The 19975-nt window shown below is 42.6% G+C and overlaps 1 protein-coding gene across 2 annotated transcripts in view; it reads right to left on the bottom strand.

The window, feature by feature from the left end:
- Lypd6 (LY6/PLAUR domain containing 6) overlaps positions 1 to 19975 on the bottom strand; it is a 137022-nt gene that overhangs the window by 15123 nt on the left and 101924 nt on the right. For both annotated transcript variants that reach the window (XM_076928733.1, XM_034496882.2), the window contains exons 2-3: positions 12556 to 12744; positions 4309 to 4407 (exon numbers count right to left, since the gene is read on the bottom strand). In XM_076928733.1, the coding sequence (XP_076784848.1) occupies positions 4309 to 4407; positions 12556 to 12673 (217 nt within the window). In that variant the 5' untranslated portion in view covers positions 12674 to 12744. The remainder of the gene's footprint in view (positions 1 to 4308; positions 4408 to 12555; positions 12745 to 19975) is intronic.

The following is a 19975-nucleotide window of genomic DNA, read 5'->3' as shown; positions in this document are numbered from 1 at the left end:
ATATTACTCTTATTTTTTTAAAAAAATCAGGGATTGGCCTGTCAGAGAAGCCTTTCCTAGAAGGGCTTTCTTCAGCTGAACTGGAGATCTCATTTCTATTTCCTGCTTGTGCCGATGTCCCCACCAGATCAGCATCCAGAAAGAGCCACCAGGAGACACCTTCAGTGATTTATTTTCACAAGAAAACAATGAGCAGCCAAGAAGCTAGGAGCAGAAGATGCCTGTTTCCTATCTTAGCATTTTCTTTTTGCTTTTCTATCAAAAAGATTTCAAAGTGAGATTTTTGTCTTAGGTAGAGGCAATGCCACGTCCTCATGAAAGGACAAAGTATTCTCAGGTTAGGTCAATTGAGTTGACTCTTGAACATTTATATAGATCCTCTCAATACAGAGACGTCACAAGCAAAGTGACATGTATCCAACCACAGCTCCTATTTTGCATCTTCTGTTTCTTTGATTGGCCTCTCTCATATGACAAGATCTCAGTATCCTTTTTGTTTACAAAATCAGAAAAAGTGACCAGGTTTAGAAAAAGTATGATGAAGTTGCAGCAAAACCCATACTGACTGGAATCAGTGATGGACTGTATCTTAGACTCTCCTTTCTGGAGCAGGGAGTACCAAGAATCTGTAAGGCTCAGATGTGATGGAGGAAACGCTAACTTTCTCTCGCCCGCAGTGGCTAGATGTGCAGGTCGCTGACCTGCCATTGCTCTAGGGAAGAGTCTAGCCAGGGCCATGCTTCTCTGAAGCACACAGGATGCCCTGTGGGGTCACAGCCAAGTGTGTCAATTCCATCCATCTTAGATGGATGCCATGGCCTGCTTGATCTCTAAGCCCATACACTCCGTAGAGTTCTGCTTTTGAAAACTTGAGATTTATTCATTTCCCCAAGTAACTGTGTGTGCAGCCTCATTCTATATAGACAAGATTAAAAAGGATCATATAGAATCAGTTCTTTGATCCTCAACAAGTAATTTTCACACCTTGTGATGATTAGTTAATCATGTAACAAGATAAACCCGCAATGGCCCAGAGATGCCACAGGAAGCCATCATGCCTATTCACAGAAGCTTCTCACAGCCTCACCAAGCCTGTCGGTCATCTACGGTTGCTTTAGGTTCATGGTAAGCAGACAACACAATCACAGAAAGACTGAGTAAAAAGTCTGCATTTTAATTTAATAACATGGTTATAATTACTATTGATAAAAATCCATATAACTCTTGACCTAACAACAGAAGACTCTAGTACTTTCACCTCTTCTCTGGTTCAGGCTTTGATTCCCACCCCTCTCCTGAGGCTCAAAAGCACTCAAAAGAACCCAGATCCAGAATCGGGCTTCTTTTAATTATTCTCTGATACAGGCAGACTTCCTTCTACCCTTAGGTCAGGTCTCTCCCCATCTGCTTGGCACGTATGGAAAGTCCAGTGTCCACCTCTCTGCTCTGAGTACCTGCTGGATGAGTTGCCTTCTTAAATATTCTAAACCCATCCCCCAGTTGGAGAGCCACTGCCTCTCAACCCCCAGTCTCTTCTGCCCTTCAGCTCCCACAGCTCTTAAGGCCCTGTCTCATCTGGCTCTTAACTTTCACCTGCTGTTCCTAACACCCGATCTGGTCAGATCTTATCTCCCAGGGTAAACTGTCTGCTCCTAGAAAGAAGAAACCAGATTCCTATCTCCCCCTGCATAATTGTTCCAGGGGCCTGGCCTGGCTGCTTTATGTCATGGACTCAGAGTGAAACTGTATTTGTCCCTATAAAGTTAAGAGCAGAAAGATAAAAGAGGAGCGGAAAGGAGGGAAAGGGTAACTTTTGTACAGACCTTGTGTAAAGGCCTCTCAGTTACTTTCAGTTATCTGTACCTTGAAAGAGGGAGATTCTGATCTAAAAGGAAAGCATCCAGATAGGGCTTTCTCTCTTCCCGGAGAAGCATTCCAGCAGAGTGCTTCTGGTCACCTGTGTTTTGTCCTCTGTGACAGGGAGGGATTTGTCTGCCAAAGTCTGAATACCAGCTAACATTCCTTCCTTTTCCCTAGAAACTCTGCTGAGGTATCTGAAGGCTAAGGGCTAAGTCAACGCTAAGCAGTCACATGCTGCTACTGGCTGAATATGTCCTCCAACATTCCTATGCTGTAACTAATTCATCAGTAGGATGGCATTAAGGGTGGAGCCTTTAAGAGGTAGTCAAGTCAGAAAGCTAAAGTCCTCATGGGCAGGCTTGGGACATCTATAAAGGCCGTTGTAAGCTATATTCGGGCCTTTCTACCCTGCCTACCATTGTGAATACATAACACTGCTCTCCTCCAGAGGTCGCAATAAGAAGGTACCATGTTAGAAGCATGGCATCAGACACTCTTCAGACCCTCAATGTTCTGAACCCTTGCTGTTGGGCTTTATTGGCCTTCGGAGCAGTGGCAAATGCATTTCTGTCGTTTTCAAATCCCCGAGATTCAGATAGTGTGTTCTAGCAAATGACAACAGCATCGGAAGCCAGCTGGCTGGATCTGTTCCAGAAGGAGCTAGCCCCGAAGCAGATCTTTCTGGATTTGTCCAGAGTCACTGCTGACAACTGCCAAATTTTGCTGCATATTGGAGCCACTCAGGGAGGTTTTTGTTTTGTTTTTTTTTTGTTTTGTTTTTTGTTTGTTTTGTTTTTTGGTTTTTTTTGTTTTTTGTTTTTTGTTTTTTTATCACTGTCCTCAAATCCACCCCATGCCAGAAAAAAAAAGTGACATCTGGGAGGGTACCTGGTAACCAATGTGTCCAAGCATTTACTAACTGGTTGCAACGTGCAGCTTTTGAGAGGCAGTGGTGCAGCAAGCCCTTTAGCAACCCATTCAAATGTTCAGCCTGTAGTGCTAATGTCAGAACATGAAAATACTGACTTGTTTTGGATGAAGGCAATCCCCGCAGAAGGAAACAGGACAGGGCCTGGTTACCAAGGTGGCTGGATAGCTACCTTGTGATTAAGCTAGGCTCTCTCCTCCTCATCTATTTCTTTCCCCTGGTAATCTTTTAAGGTCCCCTGGCAGCACTATCTAAAAGTAAACAAGAAGACTCTAGAAATGAGATGTTTCCCTCCTAAGAGGTAAAGTGGCTTCCAGAAGTTCTCATGCTTGACTGTTCATCTGATGCAGGCCCCGAACCTCTGAGGCCAGTTCAGTGTGCTGTGGTACTTGATGTGGCTGCATCTGCTCACATGGTGCCCATTGGAAAGCTAAGTTCTCAGGCTCATGTGGGACCTGATGGATCTGTTCTGTAGGTGACTGAGGGAGTGGGGTGATAGCACACACCTGTTCTGGGATAAGCCACAGGGGCAGTGGTCACACTGCAGTTTGAGAGACACTGGAACAGGACAGGCACAAGTTCTGCAAGTTCTCTATGTACTTCTGGAAAGTCCCAGGAGAGTGAGGTTAAAGGGCATTAGCTTAAGAAGCTGCCCTGTCTCTTAGGTCGTGATGGCCTAGCTCTCCTAAATTCTAGTCTATCACGACAAGCAGAGGGGCACTCTTTGGGCTGGGTATGAGAAGTCTTGCATTATGTTGAAAAATACTGTGTTCAGTGTGTTCGTCCTTTGAACACATCTGAATGAAATCAATAGTGCAAAGCACTCCCTGCTAAGACAACTGTCAATGGACTGCCCCATATTCCTCACCCCACCCGCTCAACCAGTCTACTTCCCTCCAAACTAAAACAGCCAATTAACCGTGACCTCACAGACAGCCAGAAACGTTGTTTTCCCTTGCTAGGCGGAGAGATGTGAATAGGATATGTCTTCTTTTTCAAATGAGCCTTTTTGGTCAAAATTTCAGGCTTCAATTGCAGTCCATCTCGACCTTGAAAGAGAGCTTTAGCAGTTTAAAAGGCTCAAGGTTTTTATTCATGCAGCGATGGCATTTAGAACGCCAGCTTTCACACAGTCTCAAAATGTAAGTCTGTGGCGAGATGGGCAATAAATGAAGTCTTTACATGAGCATCGATTCATCCTTCACATGAAAGAAGTTACTATGGATGAAGGCGTCAAAGAGTGGCAAACAGGCTGCCCATTCTCTACTGTTCCACACTTGGCTCACCCCAGGGTGCAGAAGTCTCAGTTACCTCCTGTGGAAATCCAAAGATGCTTCATGAGAGAGGAGGCCATCTTATGGGTCCCTTTATATATGAGAGACTTTGAGGATGAGTTCTGCATATGCTTAAAAGATCTGCCAATAGACCCAGACAAGAGGGGCCCTCGTGATTATAAGCATGTACCAGGTCTGCCCCCTCTCAAGCAGCTTTGGGGACCCGATCTCTCTCTGAGACTTTACCTCGAGGACAGTAGATGTCAGGAGCCCATCGATTGCATTCATAATTGTCTGCTGCTTTTTCACAGGTGAAACATTTAAATCCGCCAGGATATGGAGTGGCTACAAAAAAAACAAGAGAAAAAAAAATCGATTTTTAGACTGAGCAAAGAATCCTGTAGAGTTAAGTATATTAATTTGAAGATGGATTTTCAAGATTTTTTTTTTTTAAACAATGAAGTGTCTGATGACTCATTTTACATTAGGCCATTTATTCCTGAGACACGAATACTTGTATTCACACACAAAAATTTGCATACAACTATCCAAATGGTTGTATTTGAACAGGATGCCCACTCCTGAATAGAGAATATGAAATCCAAATTGCTTCCACATCTGAAATTTTTGAGCACTAATGTTATACTCCCCAAATTTCACACCTGATGTCATGTGACCAGTTATAGTACTGAAAAGGCTCCATTAAATTCCTCCAGGGACTGTATAAAATTCCTCCAGGATATTTACAAGGCATATGTGAAATGTGGCCTTTAGACTTTGGTCTCATCCCAAGATATTTCACTATATGCATACAGGTATTCCAAAAAAATCCCAAAACATTCAACACCCAAAATACCTCCAGTCCTATGCACTTCGGATACAGGAGAGTCACCCTATAAATGAACCCAAGTTGTAAGCAACTCAAATGTCTATCAATAGGTGAGTGGGTTAAACAAACTGTGGTATGTCCACACTGTGAAGTAACAGGCACCAATAAAAAGGAACAAATTGGTAGTATTTTGAACAGCTTTAATAAATTTTCTTGGAATTACTCGGTGGGGAAAAAAAGCCAATCAGAAAAGTTGCATAGTGTATGGTTATATTTATATCATTACTTTATTATTTTTACATCTTTATATATGAATACATATATGTATGTGTATATATATTTATAAATGTAGGTATGAATGTATGTATGTATGTATTGTGTGTGTGTGCCCATGTACCATAGCCTGCACATGGAGACAGAAGACATCCTGCAGGTATTGATTCTCTCCGTCCACCAAAGTGCCTTCCTGGAAACCAGACCATGCCGTGAAGCTTGGTGGCAGAACCACCTTGCCTACTCACAGATCATATGGGTTTATTTATGAAAAACTTTTGAAATGACAGAATTTGGAGTGGACTGCATGCGGGTGCGTGGTTGCCGGGTGTTACAACGCTAGGTGCCGATACTATTTGGGGAAGAGCTGTGGTTCACACAACTCCAGCAATGTTCTGTGATCTTTCCTATCCTCGCTCCATGCCTGGCTTGTGCTTCCTGCCTTCTGAAGACGTTGTCCTCCATGTACTACTTGTTCTCAGTCCTGTTTGTATGCTCATGTGAGAGTGTCACATGGGATCCATGTTCTGGATGTGCTCGGTATACCAGAATATTCTGTCAGCTCAAGGCAAGGGGTCAACAATAAATATCAGGCCTTGGGGGGTGGGGGGCTGCTTCTGTTTTTCTCATCCTTTGGCCCATGTGTTTTCAAGTAAGCCACATCTTAACTGGAATCCTTTGCTTGCCTTGAGATTTAGCTCTCTGATTTTCATAAACAGATCCCGAGAACTTTTTAAAATTTACAACACTACCTGGCCTAGTTGGAAGCTGTAGACACTTATCCAGTTCATCTGAGAGAGCCAACAGCTCTACCTCACAGATGGCTGAGCCCGAGGTTCCCACTGGTAGAAATAGTCATCTCAGGGTAAATTGCATGGCCGGGTGGAACCAATTAAGTGTTGTTATCAAAAATAAATGCAGGAGGAGGCAGCAGCTTAAGGCCAGAATTATGGTCCAGATAAAACCTTGATTTTTTACTTTGCCCATTTGCATGCTTGCCTGCAATATTTCACAGACTGTGATGATAGTACCTGAACATGGTCAGAAGCTGCACACTGTCTAGCAAGGACAAGTAACTGGAGCTTGTCATGGGCCCTTTTGAGGGTCCTTATGTTTCTCTTACTAGAGAGTAACCCACATTTACAAATAGGTTAAAAGTAAGGGTATGGATAATCTCCTAAAATGATGGAAACAGCTTAGAGATGTTTTGGTCCCAGGAGGGAAGTGCACCATGGGAAAACATTCTACTGCATCATTTCAGGAAGGAGAAGAACTGTGACTCATACACAGGTAATTAGTATAGCTTCCCCTTCCAGCACCTAGCAAAGTCTTGTTATATTTTAATTGTTGTTGGTGAGCAGAATTGAGGGGAATAAAAAAAAAAAAAAAAGCAGAATCTCAAATCCCAAAGCCACTCAGTGTCTTATGGACATTTAGTAGGTTTGTATTCTACAAATATTATTGTGAGAAAACCTATACAACCATTTTAGAAAATTATATTGATTTGATACATTAAAAACAGTCTCACTATTAACTTCAGAATATTTAACATATAAATCAAATATAAAAGATTTGAGTAAAAACACCAGCATTTTTTCAATGATCATATACACCAAAGTTTGTGACTGTAAGCTAACTGTACCATTTCCGTCCATATGATTAACTCACTAGAATACCCAATTTTATCGGTCTGTCACTGTAGCCAAAACAATTTTTTTTTGGCTGGCTTGCTGGTTTAGTTATTCCTGGAAACTTTCCCATCAAGGTGATAAATTAAAAACTTTGAATAATGACCATCTAACTGCACCAAGAATAAAGTTATTGAGACCCAAGCACAAATAAGTTGCTGTGTTCTCAAACTTGGGTTATTTAATCGACGTCTCAAAATGATCTTTTATGAGACTGATGGCATATTAAATACTGTAGCTTCTTACATACCTAAACCCTCACTCTGAAATTAACCCAAGGACACCTGAATTTGAGAAGTATGTGCTAGAACACTATGCAGCAAAAGACAGCTCTGTTTCAAACCATTTATACCTAAGTAAGCTTACGAGTATACATCACTGGTGACTACACAAACACTCTCCATTTTGGCCAGTCATTTTTGTTATTATTTATTTCATTTATTTTCAAAATTTCAAGTGTATGAGTGTTTTGCCTGCACGCATGGCTATGTACACTGTGCAAAAGCCTAGGATCTGAGGAGACCAGCAGAGGATGTCAGATCTCCTGCAACTGAAGTTACAAATGGTTCTGATGAGTTACAGATGCTTCTGTGCGGTGCTGTAGCTTGTGAGTGGGTGTGGTACTGTTGGGCTGAGTTGTGGATCTCACATGTCTATCATGGCTCAGGGAGGCAGAAGCACCGGAATTTGACTGAGTTCACTCCAGGAGGTGCCAGGATGCTGAGCTGAGAAGCTGCATGGCTCCACCCAGGCATGGAGAGGTCTCAGCCTGATGTCCTAAGCTCCTGAGTGGGGGTCTCCCAGCCAAGGCAGCTGACCAGGAAACCAGTAGTCTCTGTTCTTGGGCTCCCACACACTGCTGGGTGCCTCAGAAGAACTGAGATGGAGGGCATACTGGCTGGACCACCTGCAGCCAAGAGGGACAAGAGGGAGAAACTCTGGCAGTGCCCCGCTGGGTGGAGACTCTTGGTTACAGCACTCTCTTGGCTGGGTTGACTAGCTTGCTTGAGTTGTTGGCCTTTGTGGCAGGAACATAGAGAAGTCTTCTAGCAGGAGATTAAGCAGCAGCTTGGTAGTCAAAGGCCTTCTCCATGGTGGGGGCCCAAAGACATGAGGAAGACCATGGTTTTAAAAGGTTTATTGTCATGGAAGAAAGTTCGAAAGTGCTGTGCCACCTCCCCCCCCCAACCCCAGGGCAGGCCTTTGGTTAAATACCATTTGTAAGGAGTAGGGTCTGGGAAAGAATGTTTAATTGGCTAGGCCCTTTGGCCTTTAGGTTTCTCATTAATATGGAGATTTCTTGAGGCTTCAAGGCCTGAGGCCTGTAGTCACGCTCTCTACCTGTGGAGGGGCTGGTAGGGGTGTTGCTCTATGTGACTGAAAGGCACTGATCAATGGAGGTCTTTGGCTGCATGTCAGGAGCTTGGAGTCTGGGAATATGGTGAAATGTATGCCATCCCTTGCAGGGTAGGTGTCTGGCCATCTCTAGCCAGTGCTCCACCAGAAACCAAGCTATCCTTTCACAGTCCCACAATTCTGTGGGTGCTGGGAACTGAATCTGGGTCCTATGAGAGAACAGCCAGTGTTCCGAACCACTGAGATATCTCTGTAGGCCCTTGTTGGTCTTATTTTAAAACCTACAAATCCATACCTATTTCCATTCTTAAACACTGTAGCTTAGTATCCGTTTATGGGAATTTTTGTTGACATCTTGCCTGGGGATCAATGAATAGTGCTGATTCCTGGCAAATCTTTGCAAACCATATTTGACTTTAAGTGACTATAGCACAATACCAAATAAATGGTTAAGTTCTCCCCTCTGGAAATATTCAACCTGAATAAGGTCAACAGATGAACAACTCTCTCCAGTAACTTGTTAATTGATACTGCATCTGATAAAGAGTTTGTTTTTCTTTTAAGATACAGGGAAAGAGGCTCCTAAGATGTGCTGTTTTTTTCTTTGTTACTTCAAAGCTTTACAGAGCGAGTGGGGAGCAGACTTCAGATCCTGGTGGCCCCAGCTGTGAATGAATCTAATTTGGCTCTTGATCACAGAGCTAATAAGCTTAGTACCCTGCATTTCAGGGCATAAGGCCTTGGTCCCTCAAGAGAGGCAGATTGTAAAGAAGATGAAGAAGAAAAAAAAAAGAAAAAAGAAAAAGAAACACTGGAGTGCCCAGTTACTTCCTGTAAGATAATCTGTCCATTAACTCTCCTGGTCAGCCATAGTTCAAGCTTCCATAATTCATCTGTTAGGCTTCAGGAAAGATTTACCCTTTGTTTCTGTCTCCTAGAACTTTTGCCTGGACAAAGACCTTCCTTCAGTTACTGGAAATGCAGTGAAAGCAGATGCTTCCAAATGTATGCTTGATGTGCAGTGTGTCGGCTCTCTCCAATTCAGTTTCCACTGTTTTTAGAAAGTAGATGGAAATATAAATCCTAAAACTCGAATATTATCTTCTGTCTTGGTCAACTAAGCAACAAAATGTTGCTGCTTTTTTTACATGAACATATTTCTGATAGAGTACACTTCCTGATACCTGTCTAGAAGTCCTCTCAGGAAGTGTAAGGCTGTGCATAGATATCCTTGGTTCCCTATGTGGGTCATCAGCAAGCCCCTGCAAGGGCATAGCTCTTTAATTCACAAGATTAAGAAGGGCTCAGAACACACAGGCAAAAGAAAATTGGCTTGCATTCCAGGAGTGTTTTCTATTCTACAGAAAGAAGCGAAGGCCAAAAGCAGGGCACAGTCATTTTATTAAATTTTCTTGTGTGATTTCTGACATCTGAATAAATAGCTCCATTTCTCTCAATGTTAACTTTTGTTTGGGGAATTGTAATTAGATTTTGGCGATTTAGCCAGAGAATAGAAAGAGAAAACAGAACTCCTCACATGATGATGATAATGATGAAGAGGAAGAGGAGGAGCAGGAGGAAGAGGAAGAAGAGGAAGAAGAGGAAGAAGAGGAAGAAGAAGCAGCAGCAACACATACTAATTATTGAACAGAATGTTCTGGAAGATGAATCTGAAATCCATAGTTTGTTTCTTATAATATTTGGAAACGTCAACAATTTGGAAACCAGAGAACACTGTAGATTAGTGAGGAGAGGCTGATTTTCTCAGGGCCAATTATCATCGATGATGCTGTCTGGGCCTAAGAACAATGAGTTTGGCACACAAGACGTGTGTGTTCTCAAGCTTCTTGCCCCTCTGTGCTCTTCCGTGGACAGATTCTGCGCTTGGCTATATAACATTAATAGAATCTGGCTCACTCACTGACCCAGAGAAAGCTGCCTGTACCTCCACCTACAAAGTGAGGCAATTGTATAAATAATTCAAAATCAAACTAATCCCGTGTTCCCCTCATGTTTTTTTTATGGCCAATGTTCAACAGAAAGTTGCTTGACGGTAGAGAGAATACTCCATCTAAGCACAAGGAAGGGCTCAAGGGCAGGGAACCATGGCTGTTTAAAAAGCAGCCGTGAAAACAAACATCTGCAGCACACTTCCCGAGTAGTTTGGAGAAATGTAAAGTTAACTCTAATCCAACGTGGGCAGAATAGCAAAGTTTTGCAGCCCAACAAGAATGCCCAGTGCCTGTGACTTGCTTACAATCTAGTTAGACACGACTTCTTCAACCCTTCTCATGCTTCAAAATCATGTCAGAAAATCCCTTGAGTCTTAACCTATTTAGTTAACGTAAGTCACCTGAGTGAGATTTGCCAATTACTGCATTTATTTTATTTTATTAAGAATGAGATGTTGCTATGTAGCCCATGCTGGCCTAGAACTCAGTAAGTAGCTCAAATTCTCCTGCCATAGTCCCTTGAGTGTCAGGATTATTGTCACGTGCTACCCCACCTAGCTTCCCTTGACTCCTAAGGAGCAGAAGTGACTTCCCCCATGGCCTGTCCAAGTTCATCCTTCAGAGACAAAACTGGTCTCAACTTTCCAAATGGGAGAGCACTCACCCCCGGCACTAATTGGCCACCCCACTGAGGAAAACACAGTATATCTTGACCTGGTGTACATAAACCCATTCACTTCAATTTTCAACTCCTACCCTGCATATAGCCTCAGGAATGGCCATGGATGGATGAGTGTGTGATCTGAGTCTCTCACTGAAGCTGACAGAGAACATCAAAGAAGCCAGCACTGAGGTGCCCTGAAGGACTGAAACCTGGCTCTTGGTCTTACCATGTTTGGGGAAAAGAACAAAATGTAATCTAGTGAGCAGAGAAAGTTATCAGTATCTTCTTTTTGTGTAAATTATTAAAACAGAGCCGAGAACCCCCACAAAACTGAACAGCCAGATAAATCTCCCATGTAAGTCATCAGTAGGCAGATACCACCATTGAGGGCACAGGTGCAGTGGGTAGACTCCACCAGTGAGGGCCCAGGTGCAAAATTCTACAACTGACTGCCTGAATGATGACAATGAAAGAACTCCTCCACTGTCTATCGGGTACAGGTCTATTGCTCCACAGGTATTATTTCTGGTCTATAAAATGATGCTATAGCATGTGTATAATTTTACCGCATTAGAAATAAACTGACAAACTGCCTGAGAATGTGCCACAGCTTACGCTCAGTACAAAGTTTCCTATGCATTATGTTACACAGTAATCACAAAGTCAGGGGATTTGTTTCAAGTCAGGAAGCTGGGAAACAGCTGACCTGGGCCCCTAGGTGGGCCACATGTCATCTCCCAAGCTATTAGAATTCACCATTCTAGTACTGAGGGGCTGAGAAAGTCCAAGCAGCCTCCTCCTCTTTGCACACTGTATGATCGTCAAGAGGAAGAATCATTAGTTTAGTTGCCTGTGAAGTCTCCATGCCTATCACAATGCTTGTCATGCAACAGATATTTCAAAAAGACTAACATACTTTGGGGAACAGCTAAAGTCCAGGATACACACAATATTCTCTCAGCCCTTACCACCACAAAGGCAATACTGAAGAGGACTGGACAGAGAGAGAGAGAGAGAGAGAGAGAGAGAGAGAGAGAGAGAGAGAGAGAGAGAGAGAGAGAGAGAGAGATAGGTGCAGTGGTGGGGACCCAGGAAGTCACACTGCTGTTTCCCAAAGTATAGTCTCTGGGTAATCAATAGCAGAATGACCCAGAATGCTTGCTGAAATCACAAAGCATCAGTAAGACTCCTGATACATGCAAAGCAAAAACCAGAGGGCTGGCAACTACTGCTAGGAACCCGCGATATTGTGGACTCCCTGGAGAATCCAAAACCAAGGGGAAGCCCAGAAAATAGGAAGTTGTGGAAGGCAGGGATGTTTTAACTGAGGCTAAGATGCAAGGGAGAAAGACCAGCTATTAATCAAGCTATAAAGGTCTAACCCCTTTACAAACAACCCATCTCCTGGGATGGGCTGGTTCCCTTTGATAGCTGGCTGAGAACAACACAGCCAAATCAAGGGGTGTATGAAGTCAGAGGGATGTGTTTGGGACAGAGGAAACAAGCCTCATCATTTAATGTAAGACAGAAACCAAACCTCCAGTGGGAATGTGATAGTAAAACACAAGGTGACCTTTATTGCCTTCTACACCCCTAACTAAATCACCTGACGTTCCCCCTGCATTAACATTACTTTCCCTATAGACAAGCTTCAATTCCTTTCTCATCAGAAATGAAGCAACATTTTTTTTTTTCACAGACAAGAGAATAAAAAGTAGAAAATAGTCTTACTTGAAGGGTGGAGGTAGATTATGTCTTTCACTGTGAAGTCTCGGGATTGAGCAGCTTTCAGACAGTCGGCCACCAGGCTCAGCAGCAGGAGCCAGGCCAGGGCAGGGTTAGGTTCCATGGCAGTCTGGTATGTCACTCATACAGAGGGCCTCAGAGTGGGCACTTGAGATGGTGGTAGAGGACTGGCACCTGAAATACAAACGCAGACTCATCTCAGTATCCAACAGGAGACCTTGAAGGCAGCTTGGCTGATGTCAGGTAGGAGAGTGGAGCCGGGGAGGGACAGCAGGCTGAGCCCAAGGAAACAGGTGCCAAAGGGGACAACCTTATAAATGGTAATTTTAGAGCACTCAGAACATTCCAGCCTGAATCTATTCTTAATCAGGCTGCTCCTTCTGGTAACAATCCTTCCTAATATCCCGCAGAGATAGTATCAAGAGATTGAATTTTAATGAAATCCAGCTATTTTTGCCAGGAGGCCAGGGGACATGTGCCAGAGAGCAACAATAAATAAGTCAGGTGCAAAGCTTAAAATCTTTTCCTCAATAATGGTACGGGGTCAGCATCCTTTCTCAGTGCTGGCCACCATATCAACCTGTAGGAGCTAGACTCAGATTTGGAAAGAAATAGAGGTAAGCTGACCTCTTCCAAAGCCCAGGCCATCTCAGTAGCACAGAATCGCCTTAACATAATCAGCCAGCATTTATTGGTGAGTACCGTGGAAGGCATTTGCAAATACCACTTTGTTCGAATAGCCCTGTGAGGTTGCCACCCCAATTACCCCATTTGCAGTGAACGGCCCAAGCGCGCGGAAGGACAGAGCTGGCTTCTGCTCACAGTGTAGCTTTCAGTTCTGCATTTCAAACACCAGCAGATGCTGTACTCTGCTGACAAGCAGGGGTTAGGAGCCTGAATTGCTACTTACCCCTAAGCAGTCATCTATAGTCCTCCATCCTGATTCTTGCTCGCTCGAAACTGAGAACAGTGAAGCCCTGTGTGGACTGTCCAACGCTCTCAGAGTGCTGGGACTATTTCCTCACAAATGACTCCTTTGCCATATCCTTAGTTGTCTAGAAAGTCTGGGTCTCACATTCTGCATTTCCAAATTCCATAGTCTCTCTTGCTCATAATGGGAGTCGAGGTATTTTCTTACTTCAACCAATTAAACACCAGCAGTTTGGACATTCTGTTTATAGACTTAACGTAAATATTCAACAAGATTTTTTAAATTGCTTAAAATTTTAAGTTCCCCTATGGGGGGAAGAAGACTAAATAATGACCAAAATATTATGAAGGAGAAATTCAATGGATAAAAAGGAATGTGGCCTATTCAGATATTAGAATGTATTATTAAGTGATATTAATCTAAGCTGGAAGACAAAAAGTATACCAAAAGCCACAGTTCTTCATAGGATACGAGGATTTTTCAAAATGACAGAATAGGACACAGTCAGTAAACAGCACTATACTATAGTGTCTGATGTGTGCAAAACATTCACTCAAATCAATATACTAAGATTATTTACACATGTCTTACGTTCATTTGTTTGTTTGTTTGTTTGTTTGTTTTTCAAGAAAGCATTTCTCCGTATAGCCCTGACTCTGAAATTAACTCTGTAGACCAGGCTAGTCTGGAACTCAGAGATCCACCTGCCTCTGCCTCCAGAGGGCTGGGATTAAAGGTGTGGGCCACCACCCTCAGCTGCGTTCACTTTTTAAAGCTGGCAAGCTGAATAGAATAAAGTTCCCTCTAAAGAACAATGATCCAACCTTGCCAAGTCCGGGCTCAGCAGCCGCTCACACTTTGCTTCCTGGAGCAAACCTGCATTCAGGATGAGAACAGGCTGCTGGGTCATCTAATAAACGTGAGAGGCAGACACAATATGGGGCACTTGGTTGAACAATGTAATGAGAAATGAAACAAGTATCAGCGGTGGCCTTCTTGACTTGTCACAGTTCAGCTTCACCCTAGAGGAGCCGACAGTGCTCTCCCTCTCTAGTCATCTCTAGGTGAGGTCAGGAAGGTGAAGCTGCATGGGGGTGGTGGGATATACACAGGGCGGGGGAACAGGTGGGCACAGTGCACGCTGGAGACTTCCACAACGCGGCCCACACCTCTGCCTGTTTCCATGACAGTCACGGGATGAAAATGGCTGGAATATTATGTTTGGAAACACAACCATGAACTCATAAACACAGGCAGAAAACACATAAACAACAGGGCCCAAGCCTTGGAGTTTGCTGAGGCTACCACAGCAAACAGCATAGGCTAGCAAACAGATAGACTTTCTTTCAGTTCCAGACGTTGGAAGTTCGGGGTCAAGATGTCGGCAGCTTTGGCACATCTTGCGGCCTTTCTCCTTGGCTACAGATGTCCACCTTCCCACTCTCCCCTCATGGACATCTTACTCCTGTATCCTGCTTCTATTCTTATGAGGATACCAGTCCCTTTTGAATTGGGACATATATATATATATATATATATATATATATATATATATATATATTTAATTCAGTCCTAGTCACCTCCTTAAAGCCTCTATCTTCAAAGAGAACCACATTCTGAGGCACTTGGTGATGAGATTTTTAACTTAAAATTTGGGGGAACCAGATTCCAGCCCATAGTCGAGGTTTCTTTCATATTTCACTTCCTGTCCCATGATATGGCATGGAGCTGTGTAAAGTTATAAATGGTGACATAGGATGCCCCAGAGAGATATAAATGTATTCCTGGATTGTAGGGTCATGAGATCTTCTGGGCAAGAACATCCTGTGACTTAGGTATTACTTCCTCTGACTTATAACCTGGTTATAGAGGAGCCTTGGCTGCCACTGTGGTAAAATGAGGCATTTGCCTCAGACCATTTAATACTCCAGGGATGGTCTCCTGCCCTCGGATTACTGCCTTTGCTGGTTTGCCCTATGGTTTTCTATATAAGATAAATGATAAACAAACAAACAAACAACAAAATTATATCTGCTAAAAAGGAAACTCAAACCCAGGTCTCACTACAGAATAAAACTCCACTTGAAGTCACAGAGGCTATGACCATTTCTACTGCTTATCCCCAGATATGATTTGATAGGCATGGGGAGTATCTTGAGGTAATGTCTAAGTTTTTATACTATCAAGAAATCGATCTTCGTAACAAAACAGACGATACAGAAAACTCAGTGCAAAACACAAAGTTAAATGGATGCAGGCCAAGAACCTAAGGGTTATATATAATATCATATGTGATCCCTGAAATTCCTAACTCGCTCTTCCACTGAAATTGTATGCAACCGCTTCTGCTCTCTGGTTAGTCTTTGCTATCTCTCCTCCCTGCACTGAGTCACTCACCCACCATCTAATTGGTGTCTGCAGCTGTTTAAGTGGAGAACTCCAGAATACCTCCCTGCTATGGGGCAAACACCCCAAAGTCTGAGACTGTTTTAGATTTTAATTTCAAAACTAGTAGTGATAAACAGTTCAGTTCCAGAGTTAAAGGAGCTCGCCCTACAATTTCTCTTTGTAGCTCCTGCCACCTTCTAAATATCTGAGGAAACTCTGGAGAACATTCCCTTCAAACTTCTCTAACTTCCTGTGCACTGAAAAATAATCTTTGCAAACACAAACAACAAGATGGCTAACTGTGGGGGTGGCTGAGTGTTGTACCCTCTCCCTAGATGTCCACACCACCACCCCAGAAATCTGTGAGGGTAAAAAGAAAGTTGTGATTAACTTAGGGTTCCTGAGGTGAGGAGAGCCAAACTGTACTGTCCAGGGAGAGGAGAGGAAACAGTAGTTTCCACTCCAAGAACTGGGTGCAGTGGGAGAAGAAATGTTCCAAACTCTAGGGGCTGAGGAGAACATAAAGTTGCTGTATCATCTCTCAAAGCCCTGAGAAAGAAGCAGACATTCCCCCATTTAAATTTCGGCCCAGTGATGGGTGTTGGCCTGCTGACATCCAGAACATAAAGGTTTTTTTTTTTTTTTTATTTGTTATTTTAGGCCATTAAATTTGTAGCAGTTAAAGCCAGCTATGGGAAACTAAGACGACTACTTTAAAAATCATTTTATACCACAATACATCCCATAGAAATCTGTAGAAAATAAATGCAAAACTACATTTGTGATTGTCACTAAACCTTTTACGTTTTGCTTTTCAGATTTTTTTTAACGACTATCAGAGAGGTATCATGTTGAACCATGCAAGACTGTCATTTTTCAGAATTAAAAACACAGTCACATAGTAACAACTTCATATGGCTTAATTAATAGCTTCAACTGAGGACAGACTGAAACAACAGCAACAACAACAACAACAACAAAAGCCAAACAGCCATTGGAACAGAGAATCTAACATTATGTGAAAAAAAAAAGTCATGCATTGTTAGTTCTATGTCCTTGTCTATCCGTTTTGTTTACACGTGTCTCCTCGAGCACTAATATCACCTACTAGCATCAACCCTTGCTTGGCTCCAGCGCTCACACACCTGCTGAGTGCTGCTCTTCACCAAGCCCTGGAAACTCAACAGAGGGGCCATAGCTCTCTCATGTCCTATTTAACAAGCTCAGCGACTTCTCAGAGTGCACTGTAAATTGACCAAGACGAATACCATCTGTTATGTGTTCCAGGTTTAGTGAACTACTTGTGTAATTTTTGTGTGTGCATACATGTCCATGTATGTGCGTGTTTATGATTTGTGCATGTGGGTACATGTACTCAAGGAGGCCAGAGGATAACCTCGGGTATCATTTATCAAGAGTGATTGACTTTGTCTTTTTGGTTTGTTTTTGGTTTCTTTGAGACAGAGTCTCTCTCACTAGCCTGGGACTTGCTAACTAGGTAGGCTAAGATGTCCGAGTGACTCACCTATCTCTGCCTCCCTAGAGCTGGGATTACAGACTTAACTCAGGTCCTCACACATGTTAGGCAAGCACTTTACTGACTAGGCTATCAGCCCAGCCCTTTGTGTGTTTAATATAAACAGCCATAAACATATATACATGCATGTGTGTGCACAAGCAAACGCAAACACACACATACACACACGAGTACATTGCTTTTCTTTTGTTGTAGATAAGAAAGCTAAGCTCAAAAGGACAGCCATGTGCTCAAGATTAAACAACTGTCTTATATGAGATTTGAAACTTTGTCTTTCAGCCCATGGACCTAAAATACCCAGATGAAAACTTCCCACACTGGTCTTGCTCATAGAAGGGGTGGCAAGAAAAAGCTATCTGATTGATCTGTTGTCGTTTCACATGAGTTACGTACTAGTTCACAACCCGAATTCTTCACTGTGCAACTCAAGGTTACTGTCAGTCCTTCCCATGTATCAAACACTGCAAGTGGCATGTCTTAACCACGATTGTGCTTCCGGTCCTGACCTAATAGCCTCATTGCACCAGTTGCAAAAAGCCTTACACATCAACGGCATTTAAACATAAGATTGCAGCTTCTTTAGCACGCTCTCCCAGCCTGAGTCTCCAGGTTGCAGACTGTGTTGAAAAATGTGTGCGAGTAACATACAGGGGGTGGGGTTTAAGAGTCCGTTGCCTAGGTTTGAAAACAAATCTTGAGCCTAGGTACTCAACTATGCTACGCCTCCATCTCCTCTCTTGCAAAAGGAGCTTACTTCTCACCTCAGAAGGTTGTGAAGATTACAAATGTTACACAGTAAAAAATATGGTACTTCCTAGTGTCTTCCCTATTATATGTTTTGTTCAGAATCAGCCAGTGTGTTTTGTAAATGAAAGTAAATACAGTGAGATTTACTTTGTTCAATATTCAATTCACATTCCTAAGTCAGAAAAAAAAAAAAAAAAAAAAGAAAGAAAGAAAAACATTCAAACACCTCAAAATGCCCAAGTAAGACAAATAAGAATCCATATGTTTCCTTCTCCTCAACATCTGCCCCATGGTTACCAAGGCTGGGACAAAGCCAGTAGGAAAAAGGAGAAAGTGTGACTAAGGCTTATGCAGACCTTGTGACTTTCTGCCAACCCTCACCAATGAAGCAGCCAGCTGGGTGCTGCCCTCACAACTCTCCCTCTAATGGTCTGTGTTGCATACCATGAGTTTACACATTGCTTTAACCAGACTTCACTTCTATATAAGGTATCAACGAAGGCAGCGAGCACACCCTTCATTATCCTCCCACCACGCCTATCCTTGGTCTGAACCCATACTCATCATGGTGGATTATCATAAATGAAGTTAAAGCAACTATTCTGCTCACCCCAAGAGATCTGGTAATCACCTTTCCATACCATAACCACATACATGACGTAAGTTACTTATAGGAAGGAAATGTTTATTTGGATTTGTGATTTCAGAGATCTCAATACCTGGTCAGCGGACTGTTGTTTGAGAGCCCATGGGAGGAGAGAACATCGTGGTAGGAGACGATAAAGCCGATTACTCAAATGCAGCTGGGGGGGAGGGGAGCAGTCACACATCTTCATCAAAGACATAGTGGCTTAACTTCCTCCCACTAGACACCAGTTCCAAACTCCCAATTCCAATTCCAAACCAATTCCAAAGCTTTGGCCACCTCCAGTAGGGCCACAGGCTGTCAATCAAGCCATCAGTAGATGGTCCTTGGGATATACTTGCCCAAAATACAAGAACCACCATTTTACACAGGAAAGGGCAAGCTTTGGATTCCTCTGACCCAATTTGTTCACAAAAAAACTCTCAAATTTGCAGAGGTCCAAGCCTTTCTTAGCCATGGATTTTTATGTCTTAAATGGAAACCTTCTAACTTCTTAAGTAGTTGAAACTTAATTCTCCCAACAGTTTGTGACACTGATCCTTCTTAGGAAAATGAGGCCTTTCCTCTGCTTAAGAATGATTAGAAAAACAGACTAAATGGGGGAGACACCAAAGCTATAGAAGGTTCTGGAAGCTTAAGATTACTTTGTATGCTCAAAAAATGAACGTGAGTCGTTGTCACTACCTAACATTGTTCTTAAAAGTCTGACAATGAAAATTTCACTTTTATGTACAATTATTCTTTAAGATTTTTTACTGAGATAAAATTAATATAACATAAATCTTACTGCTTATAATTCAGCAATATTTGGTATATTTTCTTAACATTGCAGAATCGTCATTAGCTAGTTTAGAACACTTCATTCCATTTAAAAATCCTATACTCATTAACATTAAATGCAGTCACTCCCTGTTTCTTTCACCCCCATAGTCTGACAACCACTAATCTAATTCTCCTCTCTATGAATTTCATGTGAGTGGAATGGTACACTAAGTGGCCTTTAGTGTCCTAGTACCTCAGGTTGTCATAATGCTTTCAAGATTTATCTACATTATAGGATTGATAATATTCCTTTTATGGCTGGATATCTCATTGTATGAATATAGCACATATGTTTCTTCATCAGATGATGTCTATTTGAATGACTTCCACTCAT

This window comes from Arvicanthis niloticus, chromosome 2, assembly GCF_011762505.2.
Source record: "Arvicanthis niloticus isolate mArvNil1 chromosome 2, mArvNil1.pat.X, whole genome shotgun sequence".
Classification (NCBI taxonomy): Eukaryota; Metazoa; Chordata; class Mammalia; order Rodentia; family Muridae; genus Arvicanthis; species Arvicanthis niloticus.
Note: the sequence above shows the minus strand (reverse complement) of the source record. Positions and strands in the feature narration are given on the sequence as shown.